The sequence below is a fragment of the Malurus melanocephalus genome, unplaced genomic scaffold, assembly GCF_030028575.1.
Source record: "Malurus melanocephalus ecotype Western Australia unplaced genomic scaffold, MMel_1.1 scaffold_138, whole genome shotgun sequence".
NCBI lineage: Eukaryota > Metazoa > Chordata > Aves > Passeriformes > Maluridae > Malurus > Malurus melanocephalus.
Window position 1 is genome coordinate 870,777 of NW_026623370.1, and position 17,683 is coordinate 888,459.

The following is a 17,683-nucleotide window of genomic DNA, read 5'->3' on the forward strand; positions in this document are numbered from 1 at the left end:
AATAAAATTATGGTGACTGGCTAAAACAACCATAACTTCACCTAGGGAAGCAAGAAAAATGGTGAATTGCTGCCAGTTTTTCTTGTTAAGCAGTGTCCCAATTTTGAGATTTAGTTATTTTATTTGCAATGTAGCTATCTAATTAATTTAAATAAAATACATAGAATTTACATAAAGTACATAAAAGGTATGCCCTGAGAACATTTTAGGAGTCATTTAAGAAGCTGGGAGGATCTCCCACTTTGACAATCAAATAGTTAATCACAAATGGGAACTTTAGGCCCACAGGTGGTCATGAAGTGAACATAGATAGGGTATCGTATTGGGGGCCACATAAAAAATTCAGTGTGCTCCACATGGGTTCTGGCACCAGGTATCCCTGAACAGACCTTTCAGAGACTTCTTGGTGCCACGGTGGACAATTAGAGCTGATTTTACTGTGAGCATGTCAGGCTCTGGACTGTTTTTGTGTCTGAGTGTGACAGGCTATCAGATGTCTTGGAGGGGCTTTGGCTGGCTGAAGAGTTCGGTTTCCTAGGGGCCGTGCAGCTGCTCAGTTATTGCCTGCTCCTGTCAAGAAGTGCTGTTAAAGCAGTTTTGAAAAGCACTGCAGGATGAGCACAAAGATTGTGTAGGTCATGGGTAGCTGGGTAGGTCCCCAGTGCAGGCATTGTGCAGCTGTTTTGGTTTTGTCCTTGCCCAAAGTGTCCGAAGCAGCAGACAGGATTCAGGCTGCCCACAGGAGTCCCAAATGCCATTTTCTAATAAGCAGGAAACAGCATTGTTTTAAATGCAGGTTTTCTCRAAGACAGTGTTTGTGCTGGAGTAAGCAGAAAGCAGCCATGGTATGCACCTTCAGTAGGAAACACTTCCACTTCCAGGGCTGATTGACTATTTTGGATTTAATACTGAGGAGTTGGATAAGTCCTGTAAATTTACAGACTGATTAAGTGAACTTAGAGTGTCCTAGTAYCCTAGTACCCAAATGGCAAGCCAAGCATTGCTTTTCTAATTGCTCCTTTTCTCTGGGACTGCTGAGTAGCATTTATTCCTTACAAAACCATCTGCTAGCTTGTTAAGCACAGGAAGCTGATACCTGCAGACAGCAGCCGAAATCAGCCAGTTTGAGCCTTGGTCTGGCGTAACTACAATGAGCTGCCCTGAGGCTTCACAGGATTTGCATCATGGCAGGTGCATGCGGTTCAGCTCCTTGTTGCAGCAGCTTCCATGGCCAGCAGGCAACAATTTGAGCAAAGGTACTGCCAAAGGTTCTTCTTCCTGGAAGAAAAAGAGATTTGCAAAAATAGAATTAAGCTTGGTGYGTCCCTGGCTTATTGCTGTCAAATGGAAATGTATGGGAACTTTGCCATGCAGCACTTAAGTGTAAATGCATCCCGTTGTCACCATGTGGCCAAGAGTTGAGGTTTTAAGATCCATCAAAAGTAATATCTAAGCTTTCCTTTTTAAGGAAAGAGTCCTGATCAGATTAGAAGGCAGTATGTAAATGGTTATCTGGGCAGTATGCTAGTGCTAGAATTGTGTATTGTAATCTGGTAGAATTCCTATTTTACAAAGTAACTTTCAAAAAAAGSTGGAGACTTTTTGGAAATTCTTTCAGTATGTTTATTAAACAATTTAACTTGATTCCTGAGGGAAATGTCATTGCAGACCAGAAACAGCGCGGTATTGGTCTGACAGAAAAATACACAGATATACAGTGTAATTGTGGGGAAGGGATTTGTTTTGTTATTTGGTTTCGATTTCCTTTGGTTTGATTATCCCATGTATCTTATGAAGTATCACTGCAGCAGTACAACTGCAAATTAGACTAACCAGTGGTCTCAAGGGACCTGGTCAGGTTTGTCACTGGTATTTCATGGCTGTCAGCCCTGAAATTAAACCATTTGATAACACATCAAGCCTGAAAGAGTCTAGATTCAACAGCAGAATATTTTGCATTGCTTATAGTGTTATTTCATGCATTAAGCTAAATTTTGCATGAGTGGGTAACCCCAAGAAACTAGGGAAATAGCTGGATCACTGTTGGCACTAAACTGTGTRTTAATAGCAGCAATCTGCATTTTAGCTCATTAATTTCAAGCGAGCTCCAGTACATCTCTATGAGTGGCTGTGTGCACACAGTAGCTTGAGGCTGTTCCTGTTGCACTTSCATTCTTTATTAGAATATAGACACAGTCACTGTCCTGTGACCATGTGTGCATCTAGAAATTATAAGCAATGATTTTTTGCTTCTTAGGAGAGTTGTGTTGAGAGGACTTGAAAAAAGATTTGGGAATGGGAATTAGCCAATATTGACAGAAACTGCATAATAATCCATTATTTAGACGGAGAGTACAGCAAATTTGACCTGGAATCAATTCTCACAGTGAAAGTCCTCTCAGCATGTGGAGAGCCCTCTCCCTGCCTTTTAAAAAATCCTTCCCTCAAGTAAAGATCTGGGTTTTTTTGGGTTTTTTTGGTTTTTTTTTTTTCATTTATCTGATCATGTCAGGTTATCATACTTGATTATCCCTAAAAATTCTCTTTTAGTCAAATGATCCTGTCTGGAAACGGGAGCTCTGTGGTGAAATTAATAGTTTGGTTGTTGATTTCCAGTATACATTTTACCAATGTTGAATCTTTGATGAACATTCACTCCTAAGGATGTACAAAAAACTGAATTTGAAAACTTGCAGGCAGAATGCTCAGTTCCAATAAGTAACACATTTTGTGACAGGGTGGGAGAGCTGGAGATTAAGCACACTTCCTTCCAACTTGTGTTTAATAGTGMAGACCAATCTATTTAATAATTTAGGCATCAAACATTAGTAGCATTATGAGAAGAAAGCATAAGGAGGAAATTACCCCATTACATAGTATTTTGACAGGATTAAAGTCTCAGAGCAAAAGGAAGAAATAAATGTGTTAAAAAAATAAAGAAATATATGCTTTCTTAGCTCAGTAGGTTCTGTGTACATCAAGTTTTGGTCTGCAGTATTGGCCATATACAGAGGTGGGGTGTTCAAACTTTTGTTACACGTGGCAGTATTAAGCTTTCATTTGGATTCATTCACTGCTGTGATTTCCCTAGGAAAGCACTGTCCAGTGAATGAAATTCTCAGCCAGCTGACTACCTTTCATTTTTTCAGTGCTGTCACAGCTTAATCTCTTCCATTCATGTGTTGTTACCAGATGTGGAATGCTGGGCTTGCCTCTTGCCCAGTGTCATTTCACACATCTGGGAATGCTGTGGTTTGCAGAATGACAAGTTGCACTCTTTTCTTCCAGTTTCGCCTGGTGGTAAAGACAGCACTGAAGCTGCTGCTGGTGTTTGTGGAGTACACAGAATCCAACGCACCACTTTTGATCCAGGCAGTATCTACAGTGGATGAAAAGAGAGGTGAGTAGCCCTACCGTGGGGTTGCAAAATTCCAGCACCCTTGTGATCAAGGTGGCATTTCATCATTGCTTTTCAGTGGTTCTAGAGTTTCTGTCATTGATGCCTGCTTGGTGTAATATACCCTTCATTTTTTAAAAGCATATATAAACTATTCATATACTCTAAGGTTGTTGAAGAATTAATTAAAATGGGAAAATGAAGAGTAAAAAGCTAAGGAACTCTATTGCCTCCTGGAGCACTCCCTCCCTCCACCCGCATGCAGAGTAAATCTCCCCTGTGTCTTCTGACCTCAGAGGCTCCTTTGGGCAAGGCCATTTTTTAACTTCCTTCTGGGAAGCAGCAGTCTGATTTAGAAGAGAAAATGATATCTAATCAGTGTAATCCCTTTGAAGAGAAAGACGAGGTCAGTAATAGTACAGGCTTTATAGTAAAAGCAAAACCATCTGTTGTTACATTAAAATAAAGCCCTTGAGCAGATATTATACTATGAAATCTGTTACCCTTCAGGCTCATGAAAAATACTTGAATATGTATACTGTATTTTTTACAAATAAATAGAATGAAAATGGTTTTTTCTTGTTCCTCCCACAAAGCCATCGCTAAGCTCCTGGGGCATTCCCTCTTGATGCAAAACATTCCTCTGCCTCAAGGAGAGTTTTTGAGGTTAGGAGATCCATTGTTGTGGTCTCAAACATGGAGGTTGAAAGCAAGGTCCTCTGTGTGGAGCAATTGCCTCCATACTGAACTTGTCTGAGAGACTTGATATGGTAAAAGTAAAACAAGAAAATGTAGGGGGCTGGGGAGAAAGGTGGTGCCAGAAAAAGGATAAAGGAGYCAGATTTTGCTTGCAGTTATCAGAATGTGTTGAGAAAATCTAAATTGTCTCTTACAGCACGGAAGCAGGCAGGGGCAATTCAAAACCAGTGAACTCTGCAGGTTGGCTTTCTGTTTTGGATTAAAAACAGTAAACCTTCCAGTGCCATAAGCATAAATGTAATTACAATATTCATGTGCTTGTGAGCACTGTGACTCATTTTTTCAGTCATTCTTAGTATTTCCTCAGCTTTCTGAACTCACTGGTATTCTCAATATGTTCAAACTGCCATATATCTACTAACATGCTAGTAAACCTCATTAAAAAAAAAAAAAAGAGAAAGGAGGACTCTAAGCAAAGTATCCCCTTCTGTATCTGTAGAATAACCTTAGGCAGTCATTTGCATGCCCCAAAATAATAAAACAACTTAAGTAACAACATAAGACTTGAAGAAACTGATGCATGTAGTTAGATGAGCATATGTTAGGAGTATGATGAGAGGTTTTGCAGGAATTCTCATACCTGTACTTCAGTGGATTATTTCATGAACTCTTGCAAATAACTTAGCCCAAATACCCAGTTTTTCCTTTCTCCTATTTTTTACAATGATTTTCATTAAGCAGTTGTACTTAGCTCCTTAAGAGATTTTTTTTCTGGTTTTATATTTAGTTCCCTTTTTAGGTTATCAATGCATAGAGTCACATAGTCATTTTGATTGGAAAAGACTTTTAAGTCTATCAATTCCAACCATTAACATAGCACTGCCAAGTTCATCACTAAATATGTCCCTCAGTGCTACAGCTACTTTTCTTTTGAAAATCTCTGGAGATGGTGACTCCACTACTTCCCTTGGCAGCTGTTACAAAACCTGACAATCCTTTTGGTGGAAAAATTCTTCCTAATATCTAACACAAACCTCRCTTGATGCAACAGAAGAGTATTTCCTCTCATACTGTTGCTTGTTAACTGGGAGAAGAGGCCAAGCCCTACCTGGCTACAGTCTCAGGAATTGAAGAGAGAAGTAAGGTCCCCCCTGAGCCTCCTTTTCTCCAGATAAAACAACCCCAGCTCCCTCAGCTGCTCCTCACAGGACTTGTACTCCAGACCCTTCAGCAGCTTCGCTGCCATTCTGTGGACACRCTCCAACACCTCAATGTCTTTACTGGAGTAAGGGGCCAAAAACCAAACAGAGGATTCAAGATGAGGCTTCACCAGTGCTGAGTACAAAGGAACAATCACTTCCCTGGTCCTGCTGACCACACTGTTCCAGATACAGGCCAGAATGCCCTTGGCCTTCTTGGCCCGCTGGGCACTGCTGGCTCATGTTCACTGTTCATGCTGTGGACCAGCAGCCCCAGGTCCTTCTCTGCTGTGCTGCTTCCTTGTCGCTCTGCCCCCAGCCCCTAGGGCTGCCTGGGGTTATTGTTGACCTTGTTGATCCTCATACAACTGGCCTTGTCCCAATGATCCACCCTGTCCAGATCCCTCTGCAGAGCTTTCCTGCCTTCCAGCAGATCAACTCCCATCTAACTTGGTGTCACCTGCAAACTGACTGAGGGTGCCCTCAATCCCTTCACCCAGGTCGTTGATAACGACAGGAAGCAGGAGTGGTCCTAACACTGAACCCTGGAGAGCCCTACTAGTGATCATCTGCCAGCTGAACTCACCTCCATTCACCACCACTGGCCAGCCAGGCAGCCAGTTTTCTACCCAGTGAACAGTGCACCTACCCAAGCCATGAGCAGCCTGTTTCTCCAGAAGAATACTGTGAGAGACAGTGTCAAAGCCCTCCAGTTTTAGCTGTAGATGTGCTGTGTTTTAATTTTTAATTTTAAATTAGTGGCTTATAACTGAGACGTAACTGCCTTTAATGACTGATGTAAAACAGAAAAAGAGGGGAAACAAAAGGCAATATGCCTTTTCTTGAACCATTGTCATAAATCTTGCAGGTATGTAATTAGGCTTAGCACTGCTTTGATAAAAGTTCAGTGTTTCATGTACATACAAGGTGATGAGCTATGACCTAATTCTTCAACATGTGTACCACACATGATTAACATAAAGAATCCCATATTAGCTCAGCCTGGTTTCAAAGCAATCCCATCTGTGGTTTCTATGTGTGAATACATCCGTATGCAAACTGAAGTACAGAGATCCATGCAAGTACTGGCTTTACTCTGAGATGCAAGCAGACCATGAGTGAGTAACTGCATAGCTCTCACCATGCAGGAATTACCTTCTACTTATACTTCCATTTAAYTCCCCCTTTCTCCCCTTTCTTGTTTCTGTGCCTGAGAAGAATTTGGTCTCTTCTCAGTTTAAGCATACCTGACTGTACAGGCTCTGGAAAGCAGAGCAGCATTACACTCCGCTGTCTAGGGCTTCTTTATCACAGGCATATTTTAGGACAGAGATTAAAGCCAAATGGCCCTCATTATCAGCTCTCTGCTTTTCCTGACATTTTATTCATAGTTAGATCCTACTAAATTAATGCACACGCTGTAGGTACGATGGAAGGATGTAAGTTCATTCATATATAAATGGCCAGGAGTACAAGATGTCCAGGTCTTTCCAAAAGTGCCTTTCCATCCTGTAGTTGCTGGAGACAGGCACTCTCTAAGTTGGTGGCAGTTCTCATACAAGGTTCTACAAGGTATTTCATGTTTTATACAGACTGAAAATCCTCTGTAGCTGTGATGTCAATGCATGCCATGTATGCCATGTGTGCCATGAATGACACCATTAAAACAAATATGTAAAAACATTTAAAGAGGAAACTGAGAAAAAACTAAGACTTAAAATGAGGGACAATATTAACCAGAAAATAGACTGTATTGATTTAATATCCGCTTAATTGTTGCAACCTCATTGTCCTTTGCCTATACACCATGCACGGTTACTTATAACACTGTAAGTAGCATCAGAGTTGAGACTCCAGCCTTCCTGTGGGAATAGCTGTGATAAAGAGCTCTTCCCAGTGACAAGCCTCTAAAGGGCAGCTGAGCAGTTCTCATTTTACCCATTAGAAGGCAGGAGAACACACACAAAACTCGATCTCTGCTGTTTCACTTCACTGAGCCTGTTTCATCACTTGCATCGATTTTGCCACATGTCCTGCATAAAAGTCATAACCTTATGGAAACATCCCCATCTGCTCCCAGAAAAATTGCTGGGATGCTGCATCATCATTCTTCTAAATCATCATTCTTCTACATCATCATTTTTCTACATCAGGATCTGGTGAAGGACCAAATTCACCTATTCCTTAGTTAAAATCAAGAGGAGGCAGTGCTAATGATTTTGGCAGAGCTGCTCCAATACATATCAGATGAAACCTTTCTTTCAAATGCTATTTCCCTCATCATGATTTTAATCTGAACAGGTTTCTTTTCCCTTTAAGCACTCTGGACTGCATCAGCTCTGATGGGGGGAGCTGAGAGTGAAAGCGTGAGCTCTGAGAGGGGGAGCTGAGCTGGATCTGCACATGTCCCATGGTGTGTGGATCATAGGTTGGAAATCATAGGTTTGCATTATRTGTATGCAAGGAATATTAACCCAAGGACAGCAGTACAGTCATGGTGCAGCTTCCACAACAGAACTGCCTTGTCCCATGMTGGGTGGATAGGGCTATATCCATGTTCACTTCTTGGCTGTTCAGATTGAGACAATGGGGAAAATAGCATTTGAAAAGAACAGTTTAACCTGGTACAAATTGGAGCAGCTCTATCAAAGTCACTGATAATACTGCCTCCACTTGACTGTAGTTAGGTAATAGATGAAGAATTTGTAAATAAGTTTAGTAGCAGCAACGTAAAGGAAACCTTTGAAAGAGACATGAGCTGTTATGGGGCTGCCTTACTAGTAAGTGTGCCTGATCAACAATTTTTAAAACTTGTTTTAAAAAAGCAGCATTGGTGGGACAAATTTATGTATCATCCTTGCAGAAAAACAGCAAGGTGACCATGAAATTATTCTTTTATGATAATGAAGAGGTATTGAGACATTCAAAGAAAAAAACAAAACCACACGGATGCTGTCTAAAAAACAAACCAGGACTGTTCCAGTTAGAGTAGAACCTGCCTGCAAAAATAAAGGACTCTCATGAATAATGCAGTGGATTAAATATCTTTTTTTATGTTGTTACCAACTCACCTGTTTTTCCAAATGGCATTATTATAAGTCAGACTTGAATGGTTTTCCCATTTTGTTTTTCTTTCGTATTTCCTTCCATTTTTCTTTTTTTTTTTTACTGAAAACAGTGAAAGGAAGACATTTTTGTAGTGAGAATATAATTTCTGCTGATCATATATCACTTGCAAGCTGAGTGAATTTGTTCCACGTGATGTTTGAACATATACTGCATAAAATGTTTGGCAATATAGAGAATCTGGTAAAAAGGTGCCTAGTGTATTTTCATTACAGACATGTATTTGAATTAGCATTTAATTAGTAATGCACATAAATACATCTGGAGATCTGAGAGTGAATCCCCTTCCTCCTCTGATTTTGCTTGAGATAAAGAAGCCCTGATTTATTGTTCAGTAGCAAAGATCAGAGACTGTCTGAGGTGTAGAAAATAGGAGAAATATTCTGTCTGCACATTCACATGTAGTGCACTGCCATTGCCTTGAAAATGCAGTTCCTTGGTTAGCAGAGGTTTGGTATCTGTGTAGAAGGGTACATGTATGGTATCATCTTTAATAAACAAGGGCTGTTATAGGGTAATGCAGAGTTTACACCTCAGGGTGACTGATCAGTCAGCAGCAGGTGGCTGTGATGTCACTTCTGCCTTTTGCTGCCTGATTATACCCAAACTCTCATCATCTCTCTAGTGCTTAGGGGATGTGGACTATTGGAATACTCTGCATGTTTCCCTCTGAAATTGAAAGACTGTCACAGTTATGTTTGTCTAGTTGAATTGAGTATTTCTTTAGGCTAAGGTCAGTTCTCTGCTTAATCCTCCTCACCTTTACCTTTACTCCAAATAGAACTGCAGTTTTTCATTACTTATTTCAGTTTTCCTAGAAAAAACTTGGTAAATGCAACCATCTTGTTGTTCAGCCAAGTGAAATAGGACAGTTTTACAAGGCACATTCAACACAAGATGCTGAGTGTGGGTGGCATGTTGCTTGCCTGATGTTTTTAGCACAAATTCTCACTAAAGCATTAGAGTTTTGGTATCAGAGAAATATGCTAATTCAAATCAACATGCAAATCGAGGAAATAACTAAAAGCATGAATGTTGACCTTTCTTAGTGGAAAATGAGGCAATCATATTTGAAAGTTYTCTAGGCAGGTTTCCTATTAAAATAATTTGAGAAAGAACCACAGCAAAATCGTTTTCCCTTATTGATCATATCTTTCATCCAAGACACATAGCCTGTAATTTGAGAAAACTGTTTCTCTGCCACARTGTTTTGTTAACCTGACTTACCTTAATGCAGCTCAACTCAGCAGCAACATCAGAAATGGGAGCAGCAGGCACACTGAAAGCATARCATGGAGGTCTCTGCTGAAGATTTATCAAAGCCTGGGTGAACCTATGATAGGCTGGAAAAAATTCCTCTCATTTGATTTTTAGAATTTTGGTGTGAATCACACTGTGTTAACGAAACTTCCTTTGTCATTGAGGGAGAGAAGTTGGTACCTTTGGAGAGAGTCCTGCTGWATTTTATATCCCTGCAATAGATTGGATTGTGGTTTTCACTGYCCACATTAACTTCACTCTCAGGGARGCAGGAGAGACTGTAAACAAAGCTGGACCCTTCTGTTTGAAGTTTTACCTGGCCATATATTCCAACTTGTGCTACTTCCTGGGTGAGTGCTGTTGCTGTAGCTTTCCATGTTGATCATCTTAACCAATAGTTTCTCCTTTCCCTCTAGGAGCCAAGCCATGGTCCAACATCATGGAGATACTGGAGGAGAAGGATGGGGTTGATACGGAACTACTGGTTTATGCAATGACYTTGGTTAACAAGGTTTGTTTCCTTTGTTAGCATGACTGGTGCAGATATTAGCACTTTCAATTGTATAATGAACTTCCCAGTTTGAGAGCATTTGACAGAGGAGACCTGTCTTGCAGAAGTTGCAGGACAAGCTGGAATCAATCAGCGCACTCCTGATACTTGTGCTGCAGTCACCCAGAGGCAGGAGCAGAATTGTTATTTTGGTAGATGTTGTGTGGAATTGTGGTCTGCCATGGCTCCTCTCCCAGCACTGGCAATGCAGAGCTAAAGGAAAAAGCGACAAACTAACTCAACAGATTATCCAAGGGGAGAAGGAAAGCAAGCACTGGTGAAAAGAACATGCTCACAACATCTCGTGTCATGCACAAATTTCTAGTTCAGAAATTTTAATTTTTTTTCCTATATAGGATGAATTTAAGAGGTCTGAGTGCTAGTAAGAGTGCTTCTGCTTAAAAAATCTAAGTTGCATTTTTTCTTATTTCCTTACATTTTCTGGTGACTAGATTTAATAGTCATAGTTTTGTAGTAAAGTCCAGTGTTTTCTGAAATATTCACTTATGTTGTTGGAGGGAGAAAATGGAAAGACCTTGAAAGTTAGAAATTTATTAGTGTAAATTCCTTAAAAATCAGCATCTAGTCCTAGACAAACTGTAGGAGGGGAGGACTAAAATTAAAGAATCATTCTTTCAAAGAGCACAGAAAGTCAGCATACCTCTTGGCAAATAAAATAACTGTGTGGTTTATGGTTATACTTAATAGGGTGGAGTATTAGGAAATATTATTATTACTCATTGTATTCACTTGCAGATCCTGACTTTGTTCGTGGTGGTCATACACCAAGTTGCCAGCTTATTGGGCTCTTGGCTGCATGATTGGAATTGTGGGTTGCTTTTTCATTGGTTTAATTTTTGGGGGAGTTTTATGATTTTTTAATGTCAGATATTTTCCAGCAAATATGCTTAAGAGAGATTAACCCCTCCTGTTGACATTACTGATCTTAGTGTACTTTTGCTTAGAGTCACCCTCGTTCCTGCTTCCTTGATTAATAAGGCTCCTCTTGAGTTAAAAGGATCACCTKTCCTTACTGCTGTATTCTTTCTGAAAAGCATCACCAGTTACATTGCTTCTGTCTGTAGCKGCTATTAAAGCCAAAGTGATTTGTCTTTAATGTCTCTGCTTTACACCTTGTTGTTTACTGATTATACCTCTGTGTACTGATTCCTCTTTCTCAGACAKTTTTCTTCATCATTCATGCAGTTGTAACTTACCTGGTGTTTGATTTTCTTGAAATTTTTRTTCCCTGCTGACTCTTTTATTATCCTGCTGTTGATTCCTTTAGTCTGAGCTTTTCAGTATACTTAAAGCTATTTTAGGAGGAGGTAGTTCTTTACAAATACAAAAAAAGAAAAAAAACATCTGACAGTCAAAGGAGCAAGGCAGTTATGAAGATCAAGAAAGAGAGGAATTCCACAAATCCACACTTATAATTATGATCTGGCTTATGGGCAGCTTTATGATGTTTTTAATGGGATATTTTTCATGATTATAGAGAAAACAGCAAGCAGCATGTAACAGTTGTAATTTCTTTCCCAAGAGAGATTACAAAGAAGGCTCATATGGTTTCAGCTTCTCTAGGAAAGGAAATGTCAAAGTTTTCAGTGCAGGCAGAGTCCTCATGAAGGAYCTGTCTTAAGGAAGCATGCTTGTGCTTCTTTCTCCACGAATCCATTTACAGACTGTTTTACTTCCTGCTCCAGAAAAGGAAATGCATCTGCCCAATCCTTTTATACTCTCCCTCTCTTTTGTTGGTGCTTAACCAATTTACTTATGCTAATATTTTATTAACCCTTTCTTATTTGTGAGGATTTTGGCATTAATGAATCTCTTAGATGAGAGTGATCCCAATGCAGATACTTCTGGTTATGTATAGTTCCAGTATAACCTTTGTAATATTCTTGGATTGGTTAGAAATTGAATTTGATGCTTTAGGCTCTGACAGTGTATCTGTGAGTTTAATGATAAACTGTGCAAAAGAAAAATATTTTACTTCTGTACTTGGGAGTTCAGTTGCCTAGTTCTGGTCAATAACATGCAGTGAAAATTGGATTTATGCTGCTGTGTGAMTTAAAATTATAGTAACCAATAAAAGGCTGCTGACAATAGCAGTTGCCRGTAAATACTACCTTATGCTGCTGATTTTTTGAGTCTTGTGTTACCTTGGAGTTTAAAAAAGCTATATTTGAAGGTGGGTGATCTGGATAKCAACACTAAGAGAATTTCCTGTTGTTTTTGGAAGCAAACAATCAGAAGATCTAACTGTTCCTCCACCTTTTTGCCGATAAAACTGCACATTTTAGTGTGCATGAATGCACTCAAGTCAGAATAGTTGCTGTCTGTGTTTTTCATTTGACACTGAAAGCCTCATGGTTGAACAGTTTTCTATTATAATATTTCCACATCCAAGTTAAAGCTCCATTGAATATGCAATGTGATAACTTCATTTACTGAATCCTCAGATTTTAACTCAGTGCTAGGTGTCAACTTAGGAAGGAACAAAATAAATGTGGTATCTGTTTTCAGCTCTGTTCAGGACATTCTAGTTTCATTGTCTTCAGTGGGTTCTAAACAGAGGCTTAAATACTGTCCTGGGAAGAGACAAATTCTTAATTAAAGCCTGAACATATAACCTTAACACTTAATTGATCTTTGTGCTAAGAATTCCTGTTGTGGTGGATTTCACCAGTCAATAATCCTATAATGTGATCGAAGAAGAAAATGTTGCTGTGTTGTGTTTAGTTTGAAAAAAATAAAATGAAAAAGTACCTTGCTGATGMACATATTTCAGTGCCTCACATGACAGGAAAGAGGTGCTTTAAYAAGACAGCTGTGTCAGCTGCCTGTTTCTCATTACTCATGTAATCCAGACCCATTTTTTGAATGTAAAGTTGCTTAGTGTAGGGAGGCAGCCCCGAGTGGCTGCTCTTTCCTGCTCTCTGCTGTTCAGAGCCACTTTGGAAAAGATGGGCTCCAGAAAAACAGCAATCACTGGGTGCAGTGCATCCCATCCCATCCCAGGCATGAGAAGATGTAACACTCTTTCAAGAGGGTGTGGGTTTTGCATCTCTTTCCTTTGCTCTTTCTGTCTTCTACAGGGAATATAGATAAATTACTTAGCTAATTGCATGGGAGAGAGTAAACTACTTCAGAGTAAACTTTTCTCTGATGAGCTAATCCAGAAAAATTGTGTTGCTTCCAGCCTGCACTCTCAGGTATTTTGTAGAATCAGCTCTGCATAGACTGGTTCCTGTGGTGAGGTATGTGATGCTCTGCAAGTAGGTTGCACAGTGTGTTCAATAGTTTCTGGTCAACATGTGCAGGATTAAACTAGTTTTTCTGCATCATGCATAAGGAGCAGTAAAAAAATCAGCACAAACTGACCAGAAATCAGTAGTAAGCCAGAATAGGAGTTGAGGAGTCAGTGTATCTTTAATAAGGCTTTTTCATTTGGAAGGGAGGAGAGGATTCACTATCTCTGTAATACAAAACAATTTGTGCTCAGGGAACATTACTGCTGCTGGAGGTGTGGAGGACAGTAGGCACTCGGTGCAGGATATTTCCCGCTATCCTGACATCACACAGCTGTGCATTGGAATTTTTCTTCTTAAAGCTAAACTTACAGAAATCAGTAGGAACTGAGCTTTGCTCATTTTTGCTCTCTCTTTGCTTTTGTCCCTCAGTTTGATGGTTTAACATTCTCTGTTCTTTAAGTCTGTACCTGAATGAAGCCAGGAAGACTCAAACTGTGTATTTTAAAGACCCACATTTTCCATACTTTATTGTATGAAATAACAACATTGATTTGTTTTGCCAATTATTTGTTTTTCTGCACAGAGTTGTTTGTTAAAAGCTGTGCCACTTGTTTTTTTATTTTCTATCAGTGTTTCTAATCCCACATCATGGGTTTTACTTTATTGAAATCATACATAGCACCACTTGCCACCCGCTTTTAAAGCCCTTTGTTTAATTCTTTTCAAAACAAACAGATTTAAATGTTTTTCCTTTGATTCTTAGACGCTGTCAGGATTGCCAGATCAAGACTCTTTCTACGATGTGGTGGACTGTCTGGAAGACCTAGGCATTGAAGCTATTTCACAGAGACACTTGAACAAGAAAGGAACAGACTTGGACTTAGTTGAGCAATTTAACATTTATGAGGTAACATAACATGCCCTGTTTTATGCATCTTACAGCTTGTGCAAACTTCAAAGCTGAGAGGGGGGGGGGGGAATGTAACCTGGGTGAAATTTGGTTATCTCTTCTATTTTAAAAGGAAAACATCTGGTTGTTGGAAGCATTATACACATTTGTGTAAGTGACTTGCTACGGGACATGGCTGCATTTAATGCAAAAGCATTTCATATCAAAGCTGGGGCACAGTCCAAGGCAAACCATCACATTTACTAGCCTCCTTTCTGAAACTGCTAGTTACACATTCTGAAGCAAGTAGAAGTTCTTTCCATGTGCAAAAGTATTCAGCTYGTGAAAAAGGTTCGGCTGAGCTCAACTTCACAAATACCACTTGTTCTGCAACTGAATATCCAGCAAGTCCATGTTTATGAGTTTACACTGGAYCAGCTCCTATGCAGTTTGCAGCTATGGAGCAATGGGTGATTCCACATTTACCACTTAGGTATAAAATAGCTACTTCTGAAGCATTTATATATAGGGGTAGGATATCCAGTTTCTTAATAATTAGCCTCTTTTCAGACTGGGAAGTGTTGGAGCGAGGAGGTTTAGGCTGAAGTTGTAATGTAAATGTGAATTAACGTTCCAACGTGATTAAATTAAATTACTTCATCTCTGCCTAAGTCCAGCGAAGGATTTGATAGATTTGATTCTCCATTTTCTCCATCAACTCTATACCCATGCCACTTTACTAACTAGCAGAGTTAAGCTTTATATACAGCAATTTTCAGAAAGAACCAAGCCAAAATAGGAGCAAGAGAATGAGGGGGCTCAATATTCTTCTTTCTTTTTCTATCATCAGAGGCATCAGTTTTGTAAAACCCTTTTTAAAAAGTGGTGATTAATCTTAAAAGCATGAGTTGTTTCTTTGTGCATGCTGCACCTACTGAAAGAATTAACTGCAGAATTGGCTTAGTTGGGTGCCAGCTTTTTTTTGATGACCAAACTAAATTTAAACATGTCTATTCAGGTTCTTCCTTTTTTTCTCCCAATTGTGTTTTTTACCTGAAAAATCTCTTTTGCCTCAGAAACCGATTTTACACCCTAGGTAGAGATATCTCGTTCCCCCTTTGTTGATTTGTTTGTTTTTTTTTTACATCATTTCTGGTAAGAATTACCCGAGTAACAAGACTAATAGAAACAAGATAGGCATTCTTCTGATCACACACATTGCCCTTTCTGTGCCTCTGCCTATTTGAGTGGATGCTTCTCATATAATGATTTTTAAATGTTAGGCTGTGTTTCAGATTCGATCCACTAGTAACTGTGTTGTTTCTGCCAGGGATATCTCTCCTYATGTACCATAAAACTTTGTTTCTATTAAAGTTTTTTCACATTGGCACATCAAGAGCATGCAGTAGCTCAAGATACTCGGTGTTGCAACCATGTTTTAGTGCTCTGCTATTTCCAGCACTCAAGATGGTAACTGCCCCATAATCACTACAAGTGTCATGTCTGAACGTGAGGAAATGTTGAATCAATTCATCTATGGAGTTTTTTTCCTGTTGAATTCACTAAAGCCAAGTCTTCACCTAAGTATTCTGGAAAGAAATAAAGAGAATGAGCTGTCCAAGACTGCTTCGTTTCCTTGAAAATTCAGTCCTACATTAAAAAGAGAACTAACAGATTAGGAGATATATAAATGTGTTGTTACAGGGCCTATAGCATTGTGTGCCAGGCATTGGTCAATAAATCAGCACTGCCACGCTGCACTAATGGATAGACAGCAACTTTCAGGGATAACTGTAAATAGTGATGCTGATAGAATTTGGTTGTGTAGAGATCAGTAAATTTTTAAGCACAGGTGTGAAGGCCTGTGGTTTCTGAAGCAACTGTGTCAGCAGCCTCAGCCTTCTCCCTTCCTTCCTCAGGTGACGCTGAGGCACGAAGATGGGGATGAGAGCGCTGAGCCCCCTCCGAGCGGGCGCAAGGACCGCAGGAGGGCCAGCCTGGGCGCAGGGGAGCGCCGGGGGCTGGAGCGCCGGCGGAGCCGCAGGCACTCGGCACAGAACATCAAGAGCACTTTATCGGCCCCCGCCAGCCCCTGCGGGCCGTCCAGCTTCACACTGAGCCACGGGCAGCGTGCAGAGGAGCTCAGTGAGAGGTAAGGGCAGCAGCTGACGGGTGCTCCTTTCTTCTCTCGCTCCTTTCTGTTCCTTGCGCTGCGTTAATATGACAGGCTTTCCTCCATCTTCCTCTTTTCATTGAAATAAAAATTAAAAAAMCATATTCAGAGTTGAAACACCTGCACAAAAAGGAAATGGATTTGTAGGTGACTTACCCACGTTGTTAAGTTCTTTGGCAGCATCCATCCTAAGTAAGTGGACCCAAACCACATGAGGTAGAGCTTTTGGTATGGGAACTAACTCAGCTTAATTTCATCCATTGACAGATTTTATGTTCACTCTGTCCACATAACAGAAGATTGTAACAAGAGCATGGTAACATTAATTCAGAGCTATTAGTTCTGTGTATGTTACAGTTTCATTCTCCTTTTTTTCCCTCCTTTTCATTCCAGCATAAATATTTGCCTTTGAGGCTACACTGTGGTAGTGAATATATCTAACATTTTGTAATTATCAAAAGGGAGGCAGTAATGGGTAGCTGAGCAGCAATCTGCAGCAGTGAAATCAGTCAAAGTTAGTGTCTTTGCCAGTCCTATGGTGGTTGATGTAGGCTGTGTGTGCTTAGGAAAAAAAGGAGCTGCAGAACCTCAGCATATCTGASTGCTGCACAAGAGGCCTGGAATTAATTTCGCCAAAGTTAGATGTCTGATCACCTCTCCTCTCTTTGATGTCAGTGGAGTGCAGCAAGCACTGGTGGGCCTTCTATTATCTAATGTGTTCTACACGCCTGAAATTTCAACCAAGATGAATCATGAGACTGCCTGTTGGCTGKCTCTAAGGGGAATCTGCCTGACTAGCTCAGGTGGAGAGACACAAGCTGCAGRCAGCAAAAGCTGGACACTGTCAGCTCTTGCTGAAGATGCAATTTGAAATTCTGAAAGCATGGAGTGTACGAGAGCATATCTCTTATTAATTATAACATTATATTAATTATAACATTTGAGAAGTTCATGCAAGATTCTGTTGGTTAGCACGGGCTGTAAACTGAGAGCCTCGGTTACAGGTAAAGCAGTCCTTGCAGAAAGAGCTGGGTTGGCTAAAGTTTGATGGATTCTGGCAATATGAAAATATAAGGCTCCAGATAACTGAAACAGTAGTTGCATGTTGTATACCCCATAATAGCACTCCCTTT

General features: G+C 40.1%; 1 protein-coding gene across 6 annotated transcripts in view; it reads left to right on the forward strand.

The window, feature by feature from the left end:
- FHOD3 (formin homology 2 domain containing 3) overlaps positions 1–17,683 on the forward strand; it is a 367,917-nt gene that overhangs the window by 241,683 nt on the left and 108,551 nt on the right. For all 6 annotated transcript variants that reach the window (XM_057371019.1, XM_057371020.1, XM_057371025.1 and 3 more), the window contains exons 7-10: positions 3,289–3,400; positions 10,098–10,192; positions 14,252–14,395; positions 16,297–16,529. In XM_057371019.1, the coding sequence (XP_057227002.1) occupies positions 3,289–3,400; positions 10,098–10,192; positions 14,252–14,395; positions 16,297–16,529 (584 nt within the window). The remainder of the gene's footprint in view (positions 1–3,288; positions 3,401–10,097; positions 10,193–14,251; positions 14,396–16,296; positions 16,530–17,683) is intronic.